A 17615-nucleotide genomic window follows, 5' to 3' on the forward strand; every position below is an offset into this window, starting at 1 on the left:
AATATAATGGTTAATATATCAGTAGTGCAAATCCACATGGCTTTGTTTGTTCCGTCGAACACTAAATTAGATGTTTTTGGCAGAATTTTATAATAATGACTAAACCTAACACTACATAGAAAAACATGAATTATTTATTTATTAAGCCTCAGTCACCATTCATTTTCTTTGTATCTTTTTTCCATACAATGTAAGTGAATGGTGATCATGGCTAACATTCTGCCTTTCATCTCCTTTAGTGTTCCACAAAACAGTCAAATGGGTTTGAAACAGCATGAGGGTGAGTAAATAATGACCAAAATTACATTTTGGTGAATTGATACGTTTATGGATATATTACTAGCTGATCTTGTCTCTAGTCTACATTATATGACGTCTGTGGTAAGCTGTGAATAAAGGAAAAACGTCAGCTAAATACTCTCATATGGTTTATATGTCACACCCTGTCAAATTATCTGAAGGGATTATGCTTTCCTCATGGCCGGGAATTCTGTCAGTATGGAATACTCTCCTCCATATAGTGGGAATTCCTGCTCAGCTGTAAAGCATCAGGGCGGGGAAACCCCAGATGTTCCCAAGAGGAGGGCGTATCTCTGCAATACACCCATTCACAGTTTTCTTGCTCTCTGCCTCACTCTCTGCCTCACTCTCCAGGGACTCTGAGTTGTAAATCTAGAATAAGAGCCTCTTTTTTTTACCAGGAGAACAGAAATAATTATTGTCTAATTTACACAAAGTCAGGTACACACACATAAACATACACTAATTTTAGTCTGATTACAAGTAATTAAAAAGGTAATTTAATCCAATTACAAGTATTTGATTTTTATCTGATTACGTAATCCAGATTACATGTAATCTGCTACTACCCAGCACCAACTATATTTATATATCATGGTATTTACACGGTACTCCAAGGTACTTAAAAAAAATCATGGAACTATCATGGTACAGTACATGTTCTAAAAAGCATGAGGCTGCCATTGTAAACGTCCAAAGAACAATAGTATTACCATGGTACCATCTCTAAGAAACTGTCCCAGATAGCAAAACCAGACACACACACATGATGATACAAAGATAAATTATGTTTAAGTTGATCATCCAGCTAAATGTGTGTTTAAAAAACATGGATGAGTTCAGACATAACTACACTCAGGGAGCGGTGATGTCAAGGGTGGGGCGCTTGGTTAAAACAGAAACTCTGAACCCACACCCATCAGCAGAGTTTAAAGGTGGAGAGACCTCCATAAGAGAAAAGCTGTTTAGAGCCGACTTTGCCTTTGTAGAATGCATTTACATGCAAATGTACCCTTTATTTGAAACTTGATCTATTGGTGAGAAAACGTCTCGGTTACTGATGTAACCTCTGTTCCCTAATGGAGGGAACAAGACGTTGTGTTGATGTAGACTCTGGAGAGCCCCAATCACCTCTGATATATTCAGAAAAGGCCAATGAAAATTGCCCAGTGGAATTTGTATGCCACTCTCCGCCCCGGACATACGGGTATAAAAGGAGATGTATGCACCACTCAGTCGGTTCAGCGCTGTGGGAGGAGGGACACAACGTCTCATTCCCTCATCAGGGAACAGAGGTTACATCAGTAACCGAGACATTCCCTGTCTGTCACTCACTCAACGTTGTGTCGATGTAGTGACACTAGGGGTCCCTATACAAAACAGAACAGGTGCTGAAACATGTCACGAGGTACGGCGGAGCGGACATGGGCGAGCTGCTGGGTGCCTCACAGCGAGTGCTCGACCACGTTGTGACCTTTCAGGATGTCACGTAAGGCGCCTCCCTGGTCCTGTTAAAGGTGGGAGAAGAGCTCTTACCAGAGGAGGCTACAAGTGGTGGCCTTTCCTGATTTCAGCATTAAGAAATTTCCTGCCGAGCACCTGATAGAATAGCACTGGAGAAGTGCTCTTCCCTCTCCTGGAGGAGAGCTTGTTCTTCTCGGTCGAGGTGCTGAAGCACAAGGTCCTTGTGCGCACACAATAGATATCGTGAGTGGGCTAGGATCAGCCAGTCATCAAGATCATTGAGGATGTGAAAGCCCTTCTCCCATAGCGGGGCCAGGGCAGCCTCTGCGACTTTGGTAAAGACGCAAAGGGACAGGGACAGACCGAAGGGGAGGACCTTGTACTGGTATGCTCACCCATCAAAAGCAAACCGAAGAAACAGTCTGTGTCAAGGAAAGATCGACACATGTCCTTCATGTCGATGGCCGTGAATCAATCCAGATTCCATGATGCACTTCTGTGTTAGCATCTTGAACGGACACACATGTAAGGCCCTGTTCAAGGTCTGCAGATCCAGAATTGGAGAATATTCTCACAGAGAGAACATGTCCCATCAACAAATGCTGTCTCAGCCAGCTGGCGACCCAAGCACTCGAGACCGATTTCGTGGCCGTCCGATGGGGAGAGATAATGGCTGCACTCAGTAGCTCAAAGGCGAAAGGACATCTTTAAAAAGATGGCAATCAATTGTGCGAGGTTCTTTTAGAGGAAATTACTCTTTGAAGAAATTGCTCTTTTACACCTGTGAACTTCCAGGGGAAGAACAACACTGGACCGTGCGAGAGTGAGGCCGCTGATTTGCACCTTATATCCAGCAGTGCGTGAAATGAGGTGATGGGACGAACACAATACATGCACTCAGCTCCGATGAATAAGTCTGAATGAGTGTGAATTTATCAGAGGTGATTGGGGCTTTCAAGAGCGAACCCTTAGTGTCACTACATACATCGACACAACATCAAGTGAGTGACAGACAGGGAACTGTCTTAGAGCAACCAAGTTCATTTGGCAGTAATGACAGTATGGATAGGAAAAATATTAAAGGTTAAAAGTGAATTCTTTCAGTTGTTTTCAAGTATCTGATTATTATATATGATCCATTATTAGTGATATATAAAGCAAAAAAAAAGTCTTATACTGTGATTGGACTGTCAGTATATTTTGGAATTCTTACGAGGAACTCTTCTGTTAATTTGCCAAGATGGCATGATTTTCCATATGACATGTTACCCAAAAATAGGCCAATTAATATTAATCACTAATTATTGATTGAAATTATTGTCCCACATCTGCACAGCCTTGGTTACATCAAGCCAAAAAGGTTTAGAAATTGAGTAATTCACTACATTTTAATCAAAGATTGTGGAAACAAACTTTAGAATAACTTGCACCGACAAACCGTAAGACCAGCTACATTTATTATTAAGTTAAATAGGGTCAATTTTATCATTAACTCAGAAGCAACATTTAAAATTTCTGTGTCCTATAATATTGAAAAAGATATAATTCAACAATAGGGCAATTGATGAAGAAATAATTGTCCTGGTAGCCCATCTGCCACTTAATGACCTTGTTCTACCCATGTCTCTCAGTATGGAGTGTGTGTAAGTGTATGTGAGAATGGCTGTTTTTAATGAGGGGCGTTTAACTCTGGGTTGTAAACACTTTATGATCTTTCCTGCTGAATGGACTAGTTTTAGACTTAATTAAAACAAGTCATGTGAGCCTAACAAGAGAAGACACAGACATAAACACATACACACACACAAACTGGTCAAAGCATCTCTGTTTATTTTTTTCTCCCCAATTTGGAATGCCCAATTCCCACTACTTAATAGGTCCTTGTGGTGGCGCGGTTTCTCACCTCAATCAGGGTGGTGGAGGACAAGTCTCTGTTGCCTCCACTTCTGGGACAGTCAATCTATCTTCTCACGTGGCTCACTTTGCATGACACCACGGAGACTCACAGCATGTGGAGGATCATTCTACTCTCCGCGATCCACGCACAACTTTCCACACGCCCCATTGAATGCGAGAACCACTAATCGCGACCACAAGGAGGTCACCCTATGAGACTCTACCCTCCCTAGCAACCAGGCCAATTTGGTTGCTTAGGAGACCTGGCTTGAGTCACTCAGCACACCCTGGATTCGAACTCACGACTCCAGGGGTGGTAGTCAGCATCAGTATTCGCTGAGCTATCCAGGCCCCCAAAGCGTCGCATTATAAAATGGATCATTCCGGCAATAAAATCTGATTGGATGAGATACTTTCAATGTGGTTATAAAATAGCTGATAGACAAATACCAGCACATCAATTGAATTCTACACTACATTGGTATGCTCAAAGAATGATGAGCCATTACACAACACATTCTCACAGAGAAATGGTACAGATTCATATGAGTTGGCTAAATGAAATTGAAATTGCACGAGTTGGGTCGTACGAATTCGTACAACTTCTGCAACAGCCAGTCAGGTGACTCTCCCACTTCTCCTTCTAAAACACGACTATTACTTTCTTTTGTCATACAAAACATACTCTTTAAGCTTTAAATCATCCTTACAGACTCTAATATATGGTAAGATATGGGGTTTGGGTTAGGGTATAAAATTAACAAACATGTACGCACTTTCACTTACTTCTGCGTTACACGTCTAGAATTCGTACAAATTCATACGTACAAACTATTTCATACAATTCAGTCAATTCGGATGACTTCTCATGCGTTTAGGTTGTTTGTTCTGACTTTTTAAGGCTCTAAGACACCAGGTAAACTGTCCTGAGACTTGTCAACTGAAATTGTAAAACTTAAGTTTAGTCTGCCATTTGAATTTAGTTGTTCAGAGGCTCATCGTCAACCATGTTCACTCATGAGGCAAGTTTGTCACTAGTCAAGCTCTAGAACTTAAAATGAAAACTAAAAACATGCATTTCTCTCTGTGTAGTTGTCGGGTGGCTGTGAGCAGACTGTGGTTCTGCAGGACTTCGTTGCGGGCTCAGTGGGTGAGCTAAGTGTTCAGTCCGGTCAGACAGTAGAGCTCTTGGAGCGTTCTGGAGAGCGACCTGGCTGGTGTCTGGTGAGGACCACTGAAAACTCGCCCCCTCAGGAGGGTCTGGTTCCCAGTAGTACCCTTTCTGTGTCTCATTCCCGCAGTAGTGTCGACATGGACTGCTTCTTCCCACCTGGGAAAGGTGAGTGACACAAACATATACTGCCCACAAAGAAGATCCTATGTCACACCTTCACAAAGCTAAACAACACACCTGGGTGAAAAGTTAAAGAGTTTTCAAAAAGACAGGTACATACAGTACAGAAATACATTTAAAAAAACACACGCGCACACACACACACACACACTCCCAACAGAGAATGTGATATGGCGTTAGAAGTTGGACAAAACAAGTGAATTTCAACAGTGTGAGCACCATGACACAGCTCGTAAAATTTAAACCTGCAGAACTTACAAATTACAAACTCGAGCTCAAAAAATATGATTGTGCACACAAATTAACAAGTCCCACACACGCGCAAGTTATTTTCTGCACACACGTGCAAGTTATTTTCTGCACACAAGTCGGTTTTGACACTCAGGGGCGGGGCCCAATCCTTTCTGTTAACAAATGCTATTGGCTGCTGACCAAATACTGTATTGATTGTCTGCATCTCTTCGAATCTCTCGTGATTGGCTGTTGTTGGACGAGAACAGAGAGAAAGCGGGAACTTTTTATTTTTGACAAGAAAAAACATAGAAAACTCTCTTAGTGGAGAAATAAGAAATATACATCAATTGGAACAATACAATTATTGTCAGTGTAAATGAAAGAAAAGCGTCCCCTACACAATACTGAACAACAAAAAGCAAACAACAAGGGGGTATTGGTTTAAAAAAAAAAAAAAAAAAAAAGTCTCGAGATCAAAAGGCTTGAGAAAAAATTTTAATATTAAAGAACATTTTTAAATAAAAGCATCCTTTAGACGTAGCATACAAGTGGATATTTATCGAAACAATTTATCTATCACATAGAGTAAGTATGATTTCAACCATTTACACGTAAATGCCCCAAAAATGTATGACTAAGTAAAGAGGTTATGGTTTCTTTCTAAATTCCTCCTTAATTTCTTTTAGCTGTAAGATGTTTTGTGCGTTTATATACTGTATATATATGACAGTTGCGCCACTTTGGCGCGTGGTATTTCAGTGCAAAAAGCTGTGTCTTTTTCATTAACCACCCACAATCTAGTTTAATGTGCAGGTGTAATTAGCGTGGAAAATGCACTGCATCTTGAGTATTTAAATTAATGTCATTCCTTTCTGCACAAACACACCTCCTTTCTATGTAAATTCAGCTCATTATAGATTGCGCTTCATTTACCAAAACAATTCAGGGCAGTTAACATAGCACTATTACTGCAACATTTTAAGCAGGCAATACAATTTATTTTAATTTAGAAAATTTGTTTGTGAGCATTATATCAGCAGTAAATCATTAACCTCTTTAACCCATCGGCGGGTCCAAAATGGCGCGCTATGTCATGAAAAATGTTTAGGCTTAAAAAGTCTCTTGATAAATAAGTCAGACATATGTGATATCATTTGAAAGCTTAGAATCTGAACTTTTGCCTTTATATTACATAAAATAACAAAATAAGGCCTGAAAACATTCACATCGCAAATCAGCACCACCTAGAGGTAATGTGGTAGAAAGGTCTTGTAATTGCTACTAGTGAAATAAAATATGAGTTTTTGGAGGTATATATATAATATAATTTTTTATTAATTACATTACATATGCTATATTATTTATATTTTCTTTTTTTATTATTTGGGGGGTTTTCTTAAAAAAAAAAAAGTTTCTTTGGCAATTGGTCCACAATATGGGTAAATGGTGAGCTTTTAAATTTGAGTGCAGACAGAAGCCAAAAATGCCCCAAAATTGACGTTAAATAATGATCAAATGATGGAAAAGATTGTTATCACCTGGCATATATCCAGATGGGCCATGTAGTCAAGCGCACTTTCGGCATATTAAAAAGATGATTCGGGTGTCTGGATCACAGTATAGAGGTGGTCTGTTGCATACTCCGATATAGAGCTAAGAATCGCCTCACATGATTGGAATTGCATCTGCAAATTGCAATTACCAAGGATTTTATGGGCGTGTTTGCGCCATTGCGTGATCTGTATAATTTTGTGAATCGGACGCTAAACCAGCACAAACAGCGAGTGCAAGTAACCACCACTTTTAACGGGTACAATTCATTCTTTGTGAATTCCCTCCTTAAAATACTAAGTAAAGTGTAACACCTGAAGAAATGAGTAGCAATTTTGGCAGATGTTTAACATGATGTACACTCTCATGAGTCTCCAGTCATATCTTGGTGACTCTGGCATAGACATTTTTTTTTTCATGCTATATAGGGCTGGTCCCCGTTGCTGGCCACCATGTTGAGATCACATGACCAGCCAAATACTGCTCGAGTTATCCTTTCAGAAAAGACATTGATACCCCCAAAACTTTTCAGTAATAGTGCATCCACATCGATAGATATCAGTATTAAGTCCAAAAACTTTGTCATATTAGCCAACAAAACAAACTACACATTTCTTAGCATGGTTACTTGAATTACTTTATCTTGCTGGTCTTATTGTATGCATTAATTATTTTTTTTAGTGTCCTAGTCCTGCCATACATTAATGCCTACTGAATATTCTCTTTCACTTGGAAATGCATCACATTAAGGAAGTTCATTTCATTGCACATGGTGTTGTGTTATATTAGTTAATTTAAAGTAGTTATTCAGATAGAAAATCATGAGATTTTGACTCATTTATTTTCATATACATTCATACTGTACCTTGAACTACAGATTGTTTCTTAATAGCTTAAAGGTTATTAAAAAGTGTTACCCATTAATTTGGTAATGTTGGCTATGCGCTTAGTCAAGAAAAAATGCCCACTAAATAAACTGGCAAAACCATGAGTTTATGTCACACATTTGTACTGTAGGGACAGGAGAAGAATTGAGATTTAAAGGATCTTATTATGAATGGATAAACATTTATAGTACATCAATTTGCCCTGTTATTTTGTGGGTTTTTTTTCATCTTCAAAAAGAAGATGAAAGATGAATTTTCATGTGTTTTGACCCACATCAATAAGAGCATTACACTGAACTCAGGCTCCTTCCAGGGGAATTAGTTCTGGTCTTGTGGATAAAGTGCAATTAGGGTTTGATGATTAATTAAAAGGGTGCTGGAAGTTCATAAGGTACTTGTAATGCTACCAAAAGCTTGTGTCCTGCTTTGATCTTACTTATGGGACTGATGTATATGTTTGGTGGGCTCAGGCTGAGCTTAAGGCTTCAGTCTTGTCCACCCTTACAGGCTCATGAGATGTTTCTCCAACCTGCTGAGATGAACAATAACACAGTGGATCCATTCTTAGAGGTACTACGTTTCTGCTAACTTCCACCATTTTGCTAACTTCTACACCCTCTAATAAAACCCTGCCCCCCAGAGACGTGTGAGCAAACCCTGAACACAAAATGATTCACAGGCAGAGAGCATTTTAGATTAGTTAAAAAACAGTTGGGCTCTGTTTTTTTTTTTTTTTTTTATAAAAAAAATAAAAAACATCTTTGCTGTTATAGAGCCTAAGGATGCCACAGAGAAAGATTTCATTTCTTGAGACACCTATTTCTGTTATATCTGTCAGGTAAAAGAGACATTTTATGTGCTGTATTGCAAAAAAAATGCTTACACAGTACTTTTAACATAAATGTCCATGCAAGACCATTTCTGTGCTTTCTGAAATTCTAATGACTGCCCCCAGTGGCTGAAGCTGAAAGTGTTGTTGAACATGTGGGCACGCATGAGCTCGAGTTTCTGGGTGAAATGTCCACAGATTGGCATCAATTGGATTTTTAGTTGTAAATTATGCAATACAGTCAAGAGGAATGCACATTTTATTTACCCTGACCCAAACCCTAAACTTAAGCAACAGTGGAGTAAAAATATAATTTTATAGTGAAAATGCAACCTCACAATCATGCTTACCATTGTTTATGTAAACTTGATTACGTACTGGTTTCCATGTTACCAAAACCCTTGTATGAAGCTATTTGCACAACAAGCTATCAGTAGCACCAGAGGAAAAGGTAAACACTTTTGAATTGATGTCTGATGAGGGTTGCCACTTGTCAGTAATTCAGACAAATGGGGTCAATTTCATGGTACATGGCATTCGAAAGCAACGTTCAGTGTCAATATATTGTTGCCACGAAGATATATTATAACTTTTAGAGGGCACTGCAAGCATAGGCTACAAGTGTGTAGCTTTGGTTTTTTAGGTCAGGTTGGTGCTAGTGTGAGCTCTGGAGTGGTTTGTGAATGTGTGTCTTTGTTAAGGCCCTGTAGTCTCTGAAGCGGAACACTCAGTATTGCTGTCCCTCTACTTCCTGTTGTCTCCCTGATTCACGTCCTGTGTTTAGAGGAGCACATATCTTAACATCCTTGCCAGAACCCTCAGACCTCCTGACCCACGTTCAGACCTGAATCTAAGAATAGGCAGGGGAAAGGGGGAGCTGCCCTTTTCCAGGTGGGTTTTAGGAAAAGGAGGTTTAGACAGGCTTCACAAGAAATGACAGGTCAAAATGACTGGAAAACTATGTCAAGCTGTGCTGTCTCTTACTGTTAACTCATACTTACACTCAAGGTTAACTCAAGGTAAAAAAAAATTTTTTAATAATCCTCCAGTGTCACCACTCTGTTCATGTGTTGTCAAAAGTTTTACTATCAACTCAACTCTGATTATATTCTGTCAAAAGCAGACACTCTTGTTTAATTGATTTTTGACAATGAGAAGCATTCATTTATTCAAAAGGTTTGTGCTTAAATGCTTGACATTAGTTATGTGGACAAATATAATTTGTGCCTACCTCCTTCTTTAAAAAAAAAGAACTGGATGAGTTGGACTGGATAGTGTTACACAGGAACTCTTTCAATATTGTTTAAAACATCTCAGGTGGATACTTTATAAAGCTGGTTGAGAGAATGGCCAGAGTGTGCAGAGCTATAATCTGGGCAAAGGTTGGCTACTTTGCAGAAGCTACAATATAAGACAGTTTGATTTGTTAATTTCATAATTTGTGTTATTTCATACACTGGCATAGCCACAGGTGGGCCTGTGCCACCCATTGAGTATTCAGTTCCACCTAATCATTGTCTTACGCCCCTGTTCCACCAAAAGCATGCTGGCATTGAACCATGAACTGCTAATGTCAGAGGTTGTTGAGCTGGATAATGTCAGCATCAAAGCTTTAAAAAAAAAAACAGCATCTCAAAAACGTACTTAGCTCGATCTTAGGATGTGTTCACACTTGTAGTTCGGTTCTCTTGGTTCTGTGTTTCCGGACCAAAAAAGAAAATTATACATTTTGTCCTGGTTCGCTTAGCATTCACACTGGCATTTTTATCACTGAACCTAAAGATACAAAACAAAAGGCATAAGGACAAGGTCACAACCTGATTGGACAGATTTATGATGTATGTTTTGCTATTGAACTTGCCGAGCATCCAAAACAATGCTGGCTGCTGGGCTAAATGTGCTCATTGGGCCCACTTTCCCTTAAACTATCACTGAACATTTTGAACACTTGAGCATTTTTGTGCATTTTTTCCAGTATATTGGAAATATGCTCGTCAGACCAAATGTTTAAAAGGAACTTTACCTCCTCATTGCTCCATGTTTGCCCTCTGCTCATTTTGTTTTACTGCCCTTTCTATGTTACCAAATCATGTGATTTTTAGGGTCGCATCTTGTGACATCACAATCTGTTATTGCTCCTTTTAGACGTCTTTGGTCAATGCTGCGTTCATATATCAGTTAAACCACACCAGAGTTCGTTTGGAAGCGGACCGAGACCCACTCTTAGGGGGGTCTCAGTCCGCTTGTTTGGAGCTCACCAAGGTTTGGATGGCAGTGTTCACTCTTTTTCAAATGAACCGAACTAACATAGCAATCGCACCTGAGTTTGTTATAATTGAACTAACCTGCCAATTGTGAACACACCCTTAATATAACTTAGCTATTATAACATATACTAATAGCTTTTTAAAATCAAATGTTGTTTATGTAAACATTAGTTACTGCACTATGAACTAACAATGAACAATTGTATTTTTATTAACTAACCTTAACTAAAATTAGTAAATGCTGTAAAAAATACAGTATATGGTTAATTGTTTGTTCATGATACCTAATGCATTATTGAATCTAAAGGAATGGAAACATATTGTAAAGTGCTACCATGTCATACCGTGACAATAATGAGAGTAGAGTTGCGAGGTGGAGAAACCATAAAGAAAAAACGTAATTCTATTGACAATAAACCATAGCAGAGACTTAGCAACAATACCCATTTTCGTCATTTATATCCATTCAAAGACACACCAGCAAATTGTTCTGTGGAATAAATTACCAAAATTGGTCCATTCTAGGTTAAAATGTCTGATCCCCATATAATAATAAATATACTGTATGTTCTCAGCCACAAGGCTTCGTAACGTTCCATATGTTACGCATGTAAATAAATTAAAATGTCTGAATGTACTAAAATATGAATATTGTTGATTTATCTTTTAATATTCTTAAAGTAGACAGCTTTTAGTAGCTAAATGCCCTAAATTCGTCCCTGGAAACAATTATCAACAATTAATAACTAACGAAATAAAAAGTTTATGTAATTCATATATCTCTTGGCCCGTCCACCCAAAACGTTTTTGGCTAGAATAATGATTTCATAGTTTTGATGACTTTACTTTTATTCTAAAACATGTAAAACAGTAAACAAAAAGAATGAGTACAGTAGGTGTGCCTGTTTATGTATAAAGAAATATTCTAGAGGCCTGTTTCACAAAGATACTGTCAGAGGAAGTTTCAGGTTTACAAAACTAGACAGAGTTAGACAGGTTTAGATCAGGTTAAGCGATCTCAAGACTTTCGCCATAAACATTCTCTGTCAACTCAGTGTTTGATCCTGAGGTCATGCTTACACGAGTGACTGACTATTGCTGCAAACAGCCATGCGTAAAGCTTAAAGAGAGTTTGCGCGATTTACTTCTCATTAGAATTTCAGTTTGATTTACTTCTCAGATGAAGATCAAGAGATTATTATAGAAAGATTATGGATTTAAACATTTAAACAGCAAGAAGAAACATCGCTGACGTTGCTGAAGTTGTTTAACCTACAATATAATTTTAACCAGAATATTTGTTCAGGTAGAAAGACTTGTCACAAAATACATGCTTCTTTAAAAGGGATAGTTCACCCCAAAATGAAAGTTCTCTCATCATTTACTCGACCACGTGCCATCCCAGATGTGTTTGACTTTCTTTCTTCTGCAGAACACAAACAAAGATTTTTAGAATAATATCTCAGCTCTGTAGGTCCTCACAATGCAAGTGAATGGTGATCAGGCCTTTGAAGCTCCAAAAAGGAAATAAAGTCAGAATAAAAGTAATCCATACTACTCCAGTAGTTTAATCAAAGTCTCTTTAAGCAAATCAGTTGGTTTTGGGTGAGAACAGACCAAAATATAACTTTTTCACTGTACATCTTGCCAATGCAGTCTCTAGACATGATTATGATTTAAATCTCAATTACACTCGATAGCCAAGGAGATTGCTGTCAAGATGTACAGAGAAAAAGGAGTAACATTTTGGTCAGTTTTCACCCAAAATTAACAGGATGACTTCAGAATATAATGATTAAACCACTGGAGTCTGATGGATTTTATGCTGACTTTATCTGCTTTTTAGAGCTTCAAATGCATGACCAACTTTAACTTGCATTGTTTGGACCTACAGAACTAAGATGTTCTTCTAAAAATCGTTGTTTGTGTTCAACAGTGAAAAAGGAGCGCAAGCTAATGGAGTAGCTCACTTAAGCATACGTTTGTTTGTGGTCAGCAGAAAAAAGAAAGTAATACACATCTGGGATGGAATGACGGTGATTAAATGATAAGAGAATTTTCATTTTTGGGACAACTATTCCTTTAATGTGTTAGAATCGCCATACAAACACTTCTGCAAATAGTGTTTTAGTTTTAGCATCCCACACTGCATATAGGTATGCAAAGAAATTTTATATAATCTCAATAATACATTTTTATGTGCTTTTTGACACTTTTTTTAAGGTTCTCTGATCTCTAAATAGACCATCTTATATATAACAGAATAATGGAATACATTACGTATTTAAAATACTAAATATAAGTAACTGTATTCCACTACAATTACAATTTAAATCATCAAAAAGTATTTTGATTACTGAAGAGATTACATTGCATTTTATTGTCATTTGTTTCATTTAATATTTAGTCCTTTCAGATCAAAAACATTTCTACGTAATAGATGATGCGATCCAAAGTGCATTTGAACAGCGGTGAAACACTTCTTATGATGTGATACATTCATACAAAGACAGAGAAGTAATAGAAGTAAACCTTGTGTAAATTGTCAGCTTAACGCTAAACTAAATACTACTTCTTGCCATTTTACATGCATATTTCTTCATCCAGAATATTCACATTGTATCGTAATTTCTTTTATTTTAGTAAGATCTTTGATATTAGTGCAAAAATAGTATTCTTGATAATAATTTTTGTATTGTTTTCCTGTAAAAATATCTAAAAATCCTTATAACAAGATACATTTTTATAGTCAAAACAAGTGAAATTTTTATAGTAGTGAAATCTACCAAGAATTTAAGTAATCCAAAGAATTTACAATATGTTACTGACCTTGAGTAATCTAATGGAATACGTTACAAATTACATTTTACAGCATGTATTCTGTAATCTGTAGTTTAATACATTTCAAAAGTAACCCTCCCAACCCTGTGTATAATACATTAAATCTTAATATATAAAGTAGCTGTGAAGCACGCTTTAATTTGGAGCAAGAGATACAGTCGGAGTGACTTTATTGCATCAGAGATGTCACTTTACTCACAACTGATTGGTGCAGTATCAGTTTGCGATCTATTACCCAGAACAAAACCTGCTCCGGAGCAGGTTAGCTGTGTGGTGTAAGTTTCTATGGTGATGTACAATGGTAAAAACTGACCCACCTTCTTGAGACTGATAAACCAAAGTTAGCTCAAACTAAACTCTGGGTAGCCACTGAAACCAGCTTCATGAGAACAACATATGTGGATTATCACAAAAAATTATTTCAATTTATCTTTCATTCTGTAAAACCAAATGTAATGTAGTGTACATTTAAATGATTACTATGGAAGTTAAAATGCCAAGATGGCAGCATCGTGAATCACACTAACATGAATGCATCTTAAAGTTGCTCATGTTTGTTGTTCCCTGGTCTTTATTTGTTGTTTAAATTTACACTTATCCACACTTCTGCCTATATACTTTTTATTTATTGTGTGCGTATGTGGAGTGTGTGTGTGTGTGTGTGTGTGTGTGTGTGTGTGTGTGTGTGTGTGTGTGTGTGTGTGTGTGTGTGTGTGTGTGTGTGTGTGTGTGTGTGCTGCCCTGATTTTATTACCCTGTTTCTGATACAACAAGGTAATAATAAACAGAAAGTGTTACATAATAACATGTGAAAGGGATGAAAGATTCTGTCTAACAAGGCTACAGGGGTGACGTCCTAATAGTTAACCTATTCCAAGTATAAATAGATTTCTAGAAGGGGCAACCCAGGACCTGGAACAAAATGATGAACACACTGTTCTTTTAGGGGACAAGATATTTTATATAGAAGAGGAATTTCATATATTGGCTATACACCATGGGATACTAAAATCCATTAAAATATTCTATACAGTTCTCCTCCCTTGAATTTTGCTCAAAGTTTTGCCGCAACACAAACTGAACTGTCTTATCAATGTTTTTATTAAACACCTTTTCAGTCATAGTGGAGTCTGATCTATTACATTCTGAGCAATCCACCTCAGAAAATCAGAATTGTGATTAGTTATAACTGAGTGCAGATGTAAAGGGGAGTGTTCAGTTATCGTAAACATACTTCATTGTCTATATTAGAAGATGGTAGGAGGTATTGGGTTGACCCCTGTCCCTGTATTCCACACAAGAATGGGTTTTAAATTTGAGTGTGTTGTATCTCCGATGTATGTATTTGAGAACTGTGTATATTGCATGTTGCTGAAGATATGCTAATTCAGGGACCCACTTTATATTAGGTGGCCTTAATTACTATGTACTTAATAATTTTATACAATGTCCTTATTATGCACATACATGTTGTTGCATTGTAATTACATTTAAAGTACTTGTTTTTAGTTACACATTTAACTTTACACCTAACCCAACCCTTACCCCAAAACCTAACTCTAACCCTAACCCTATCCTTACTCCTAAACCTACCCGTACCTCAAAACTCGGTAGCAGTAAATGTGGGCATTTTGCAGAACAATGTATAGTTACACAGTAAATACATAGTCTTCTATGTATTTACTGTTAGTACATAGTAGTTAAGGCCACCTAATATAAAGTGTGAACTTATTCAGTTCTGATTTGCACAGCCATGTAACTTCTGATGCACTTTTGCTAGTGTGCAGACAAAAAACATTCAGGGCAAAAGATGGATTCAAAAATATGTGGGGAACCAAGGTTAGAGATTTCTTGAATCAGAGCTAAATGAATGGGCAGGTCACTCCACATATCTATTTATGTGACCCAAAGGGTGGGTTGACAAAAATGTGATATACACTCACTAACCATTTTATTAGGAACACTATGGTCTTAATAAAGTGCCCAACATGGTCTTCTGCTGTTGTAACCATTCCGCCTCAAGGTTCGAGGTGTTGGGCATTCTGAGATGCTATTCTGCTCACTCCAATTGTACAGAGTGGTTATCTGAGTTACTGTAGCCTTTCTGTCAGCTCAAACCAGTCTGCATGATTTTATGCATTGCACTGCTGCTACATAATTGGCTTATTAGATGATTGTATAGATAAGTAGGTAATACAGGTGTTCCTAATAAAGTGCTCAGTGAGTGTATACATTATTATTTTTAGAATATTTCTTTGTTAGGAATGCAACAGTTCTAGTAAATAGGAACAGGTCTAGTACATGGGATGCTCTTGTGACCAAAGTGTCTGACCAATAGGAAAACGTTTTGCACATCAAGAACAAAAATTAGAGGGAACATTGCATAAAAATAGTGTTTATGTACTGAATCTGTCTTTGCTCCTTGCAGAAGCGGGGATAGTGGTCTTGTGAGATACAGTAGACACACCCTCTCAAAAGTGGGCCACTGCAGCATTCAGACATCGCTGATTTCTGCCTGCACACACATATACACAAACAAAATTCACACACAATTGCAACTGAATTGTCTCGGCATGAATCCCTTGAAAAACAGCAGAGTATATTGTTTCTGGAGAAATCTCAGGGAGATCTCAGGGAGTATTATATGGAACTTTAAACAGGAAACTCAGGTGACACCGTGTCCCAGGTTCCCTTGGTGTCATTTTTCTGCCCTTTCTTCCACTCTTTAACATATTTTCACCTCCTTTCTCTCTGTCCCTCTCTTTGTCCTTTTATCTCTCTACCATTTTCTCTGTCACTCTCCTTCTCTTTCTCTCTCTCTGTGGCCCCTGGCCCCGCCTCTGGCCCCTCCCCTTTATTGTTAAGAGTAGCTCTTAACTTCTAGCGGAGCTTCAGTATTGAAGCTGACAGAGTCAACGCCTTCCATACCTTCCATACCGTCTTTCTCCCTTCCTCCTCCCATCTCTCTCTCACCTGTCTATGGATGCACATGTGAGACAGTGAGCGAGCAGCATGCGGAGTGGGAGGTCGTGTGGCTCTTGTGGAGTTTGTCTCAGTTGGATTTTGGGAAAGATTTGCTGTTGTGATGGAGCAGGTGCGTAACTCAACACAAAAACATAGCTGCAGATGCGTACAGTTGAATTGCTTTTCACACACATCATTATGTTATTATGTGTGTTCATGTTGCCCTGTGGGAGTTGGATGTTTTGTGTCTAGGTTAATGATCATGATTGAGGTTTTCCTGTTAGTGGAATTATGTTAATCTCTTCATCTAAAACAGTAGTTCACAACCCTGTATCTGGAGGCCCCCCAACACCGAACATTTTGTATATCTCTTTTCTGACAAACGAGCTGATGTGTTGACTCAGGTGTGTTTGATTAGGGATATATCCAAAATGTGTAGAGTTGGGGGGTCTCCAGGAACAGGGGTGAGAGCCACTTATCTGAACTCTGTTGTTTAATGTAACGGTTCACTGATCTAAATCTTGGAGATCTGATATGAGCTCACCAGTGTTTTGTCTGCGACTCAGCTGTCGTTTATTAACAGATAACAGGTTTTCATGTAAAATGCAAAAACACTGATGAAGTAGCAGCAGTATGTTGAAGTAGCAACAATGTTGTCATTTTAATGCCTTCGTCGCTGATTTGAAATTCTTTTGGAGGTCAAATGACATTGCCCTCTCACTGCCTTTTATGCAAAGCGACTTACAATGCATTTGGGTGCACATTTGATCAGTCCATGCGTCACCTAGAACTTTAACCTATGTTGAACACCTCAAGTGGCTATTTCTACCTGATCTGAACCTTACAATAACTTTGTGTAACCTAATGTCATATTAAACAATAGTTTTGGACTTAGTTTGCAATAAACCCAGTTAGTTCATTTGTTTCCACATGATGCACATTTTTAGGTTACCCGATTAATCATTTTTACAGTGGGGCATTTTGTTGGGCATATACTTGTTAATTTAATAAGCATCTGTAAGTATTAA

The 17615-nt window shown here is 38.0% G+C and overlaps 1 protein-coding gene across 1 annotated transcript in view; it reads left to right on the top strand.

The window, feature by feature from the left end:
• LOC127646385 (kalirin-like) overlaps positions 1-17615 on the top strand; it is a 140420-nt gene that overhangs the window by 95240 nt on the left and 27565 nt on the right. The window contains exon 34 of the mRNA XM_052129970.1: positions 4753-4999. Within this exon, the coding sequence (XP_051985930.1) occupies positions 4753-4999 (247 nt within the window). The remainder of the gene's footprint in view (positions 1-4752; positions 5000-17615) is intronic.

This window comes from Xyrauchen texanus, chromosome 7 (assembly GCF_025860055.1).
Source record: "Xyrauchen texanus isolate HMW12.3.18 chromosome 7, RBS_HiC_50CHRs, whole genome shotgun sequence".
NCBI lineage: Eukaryota > Metazoa > Chordata > Actinopteri > Cypriniformes > Catostomidae > Xyrauchen > Xyrauchen texanus.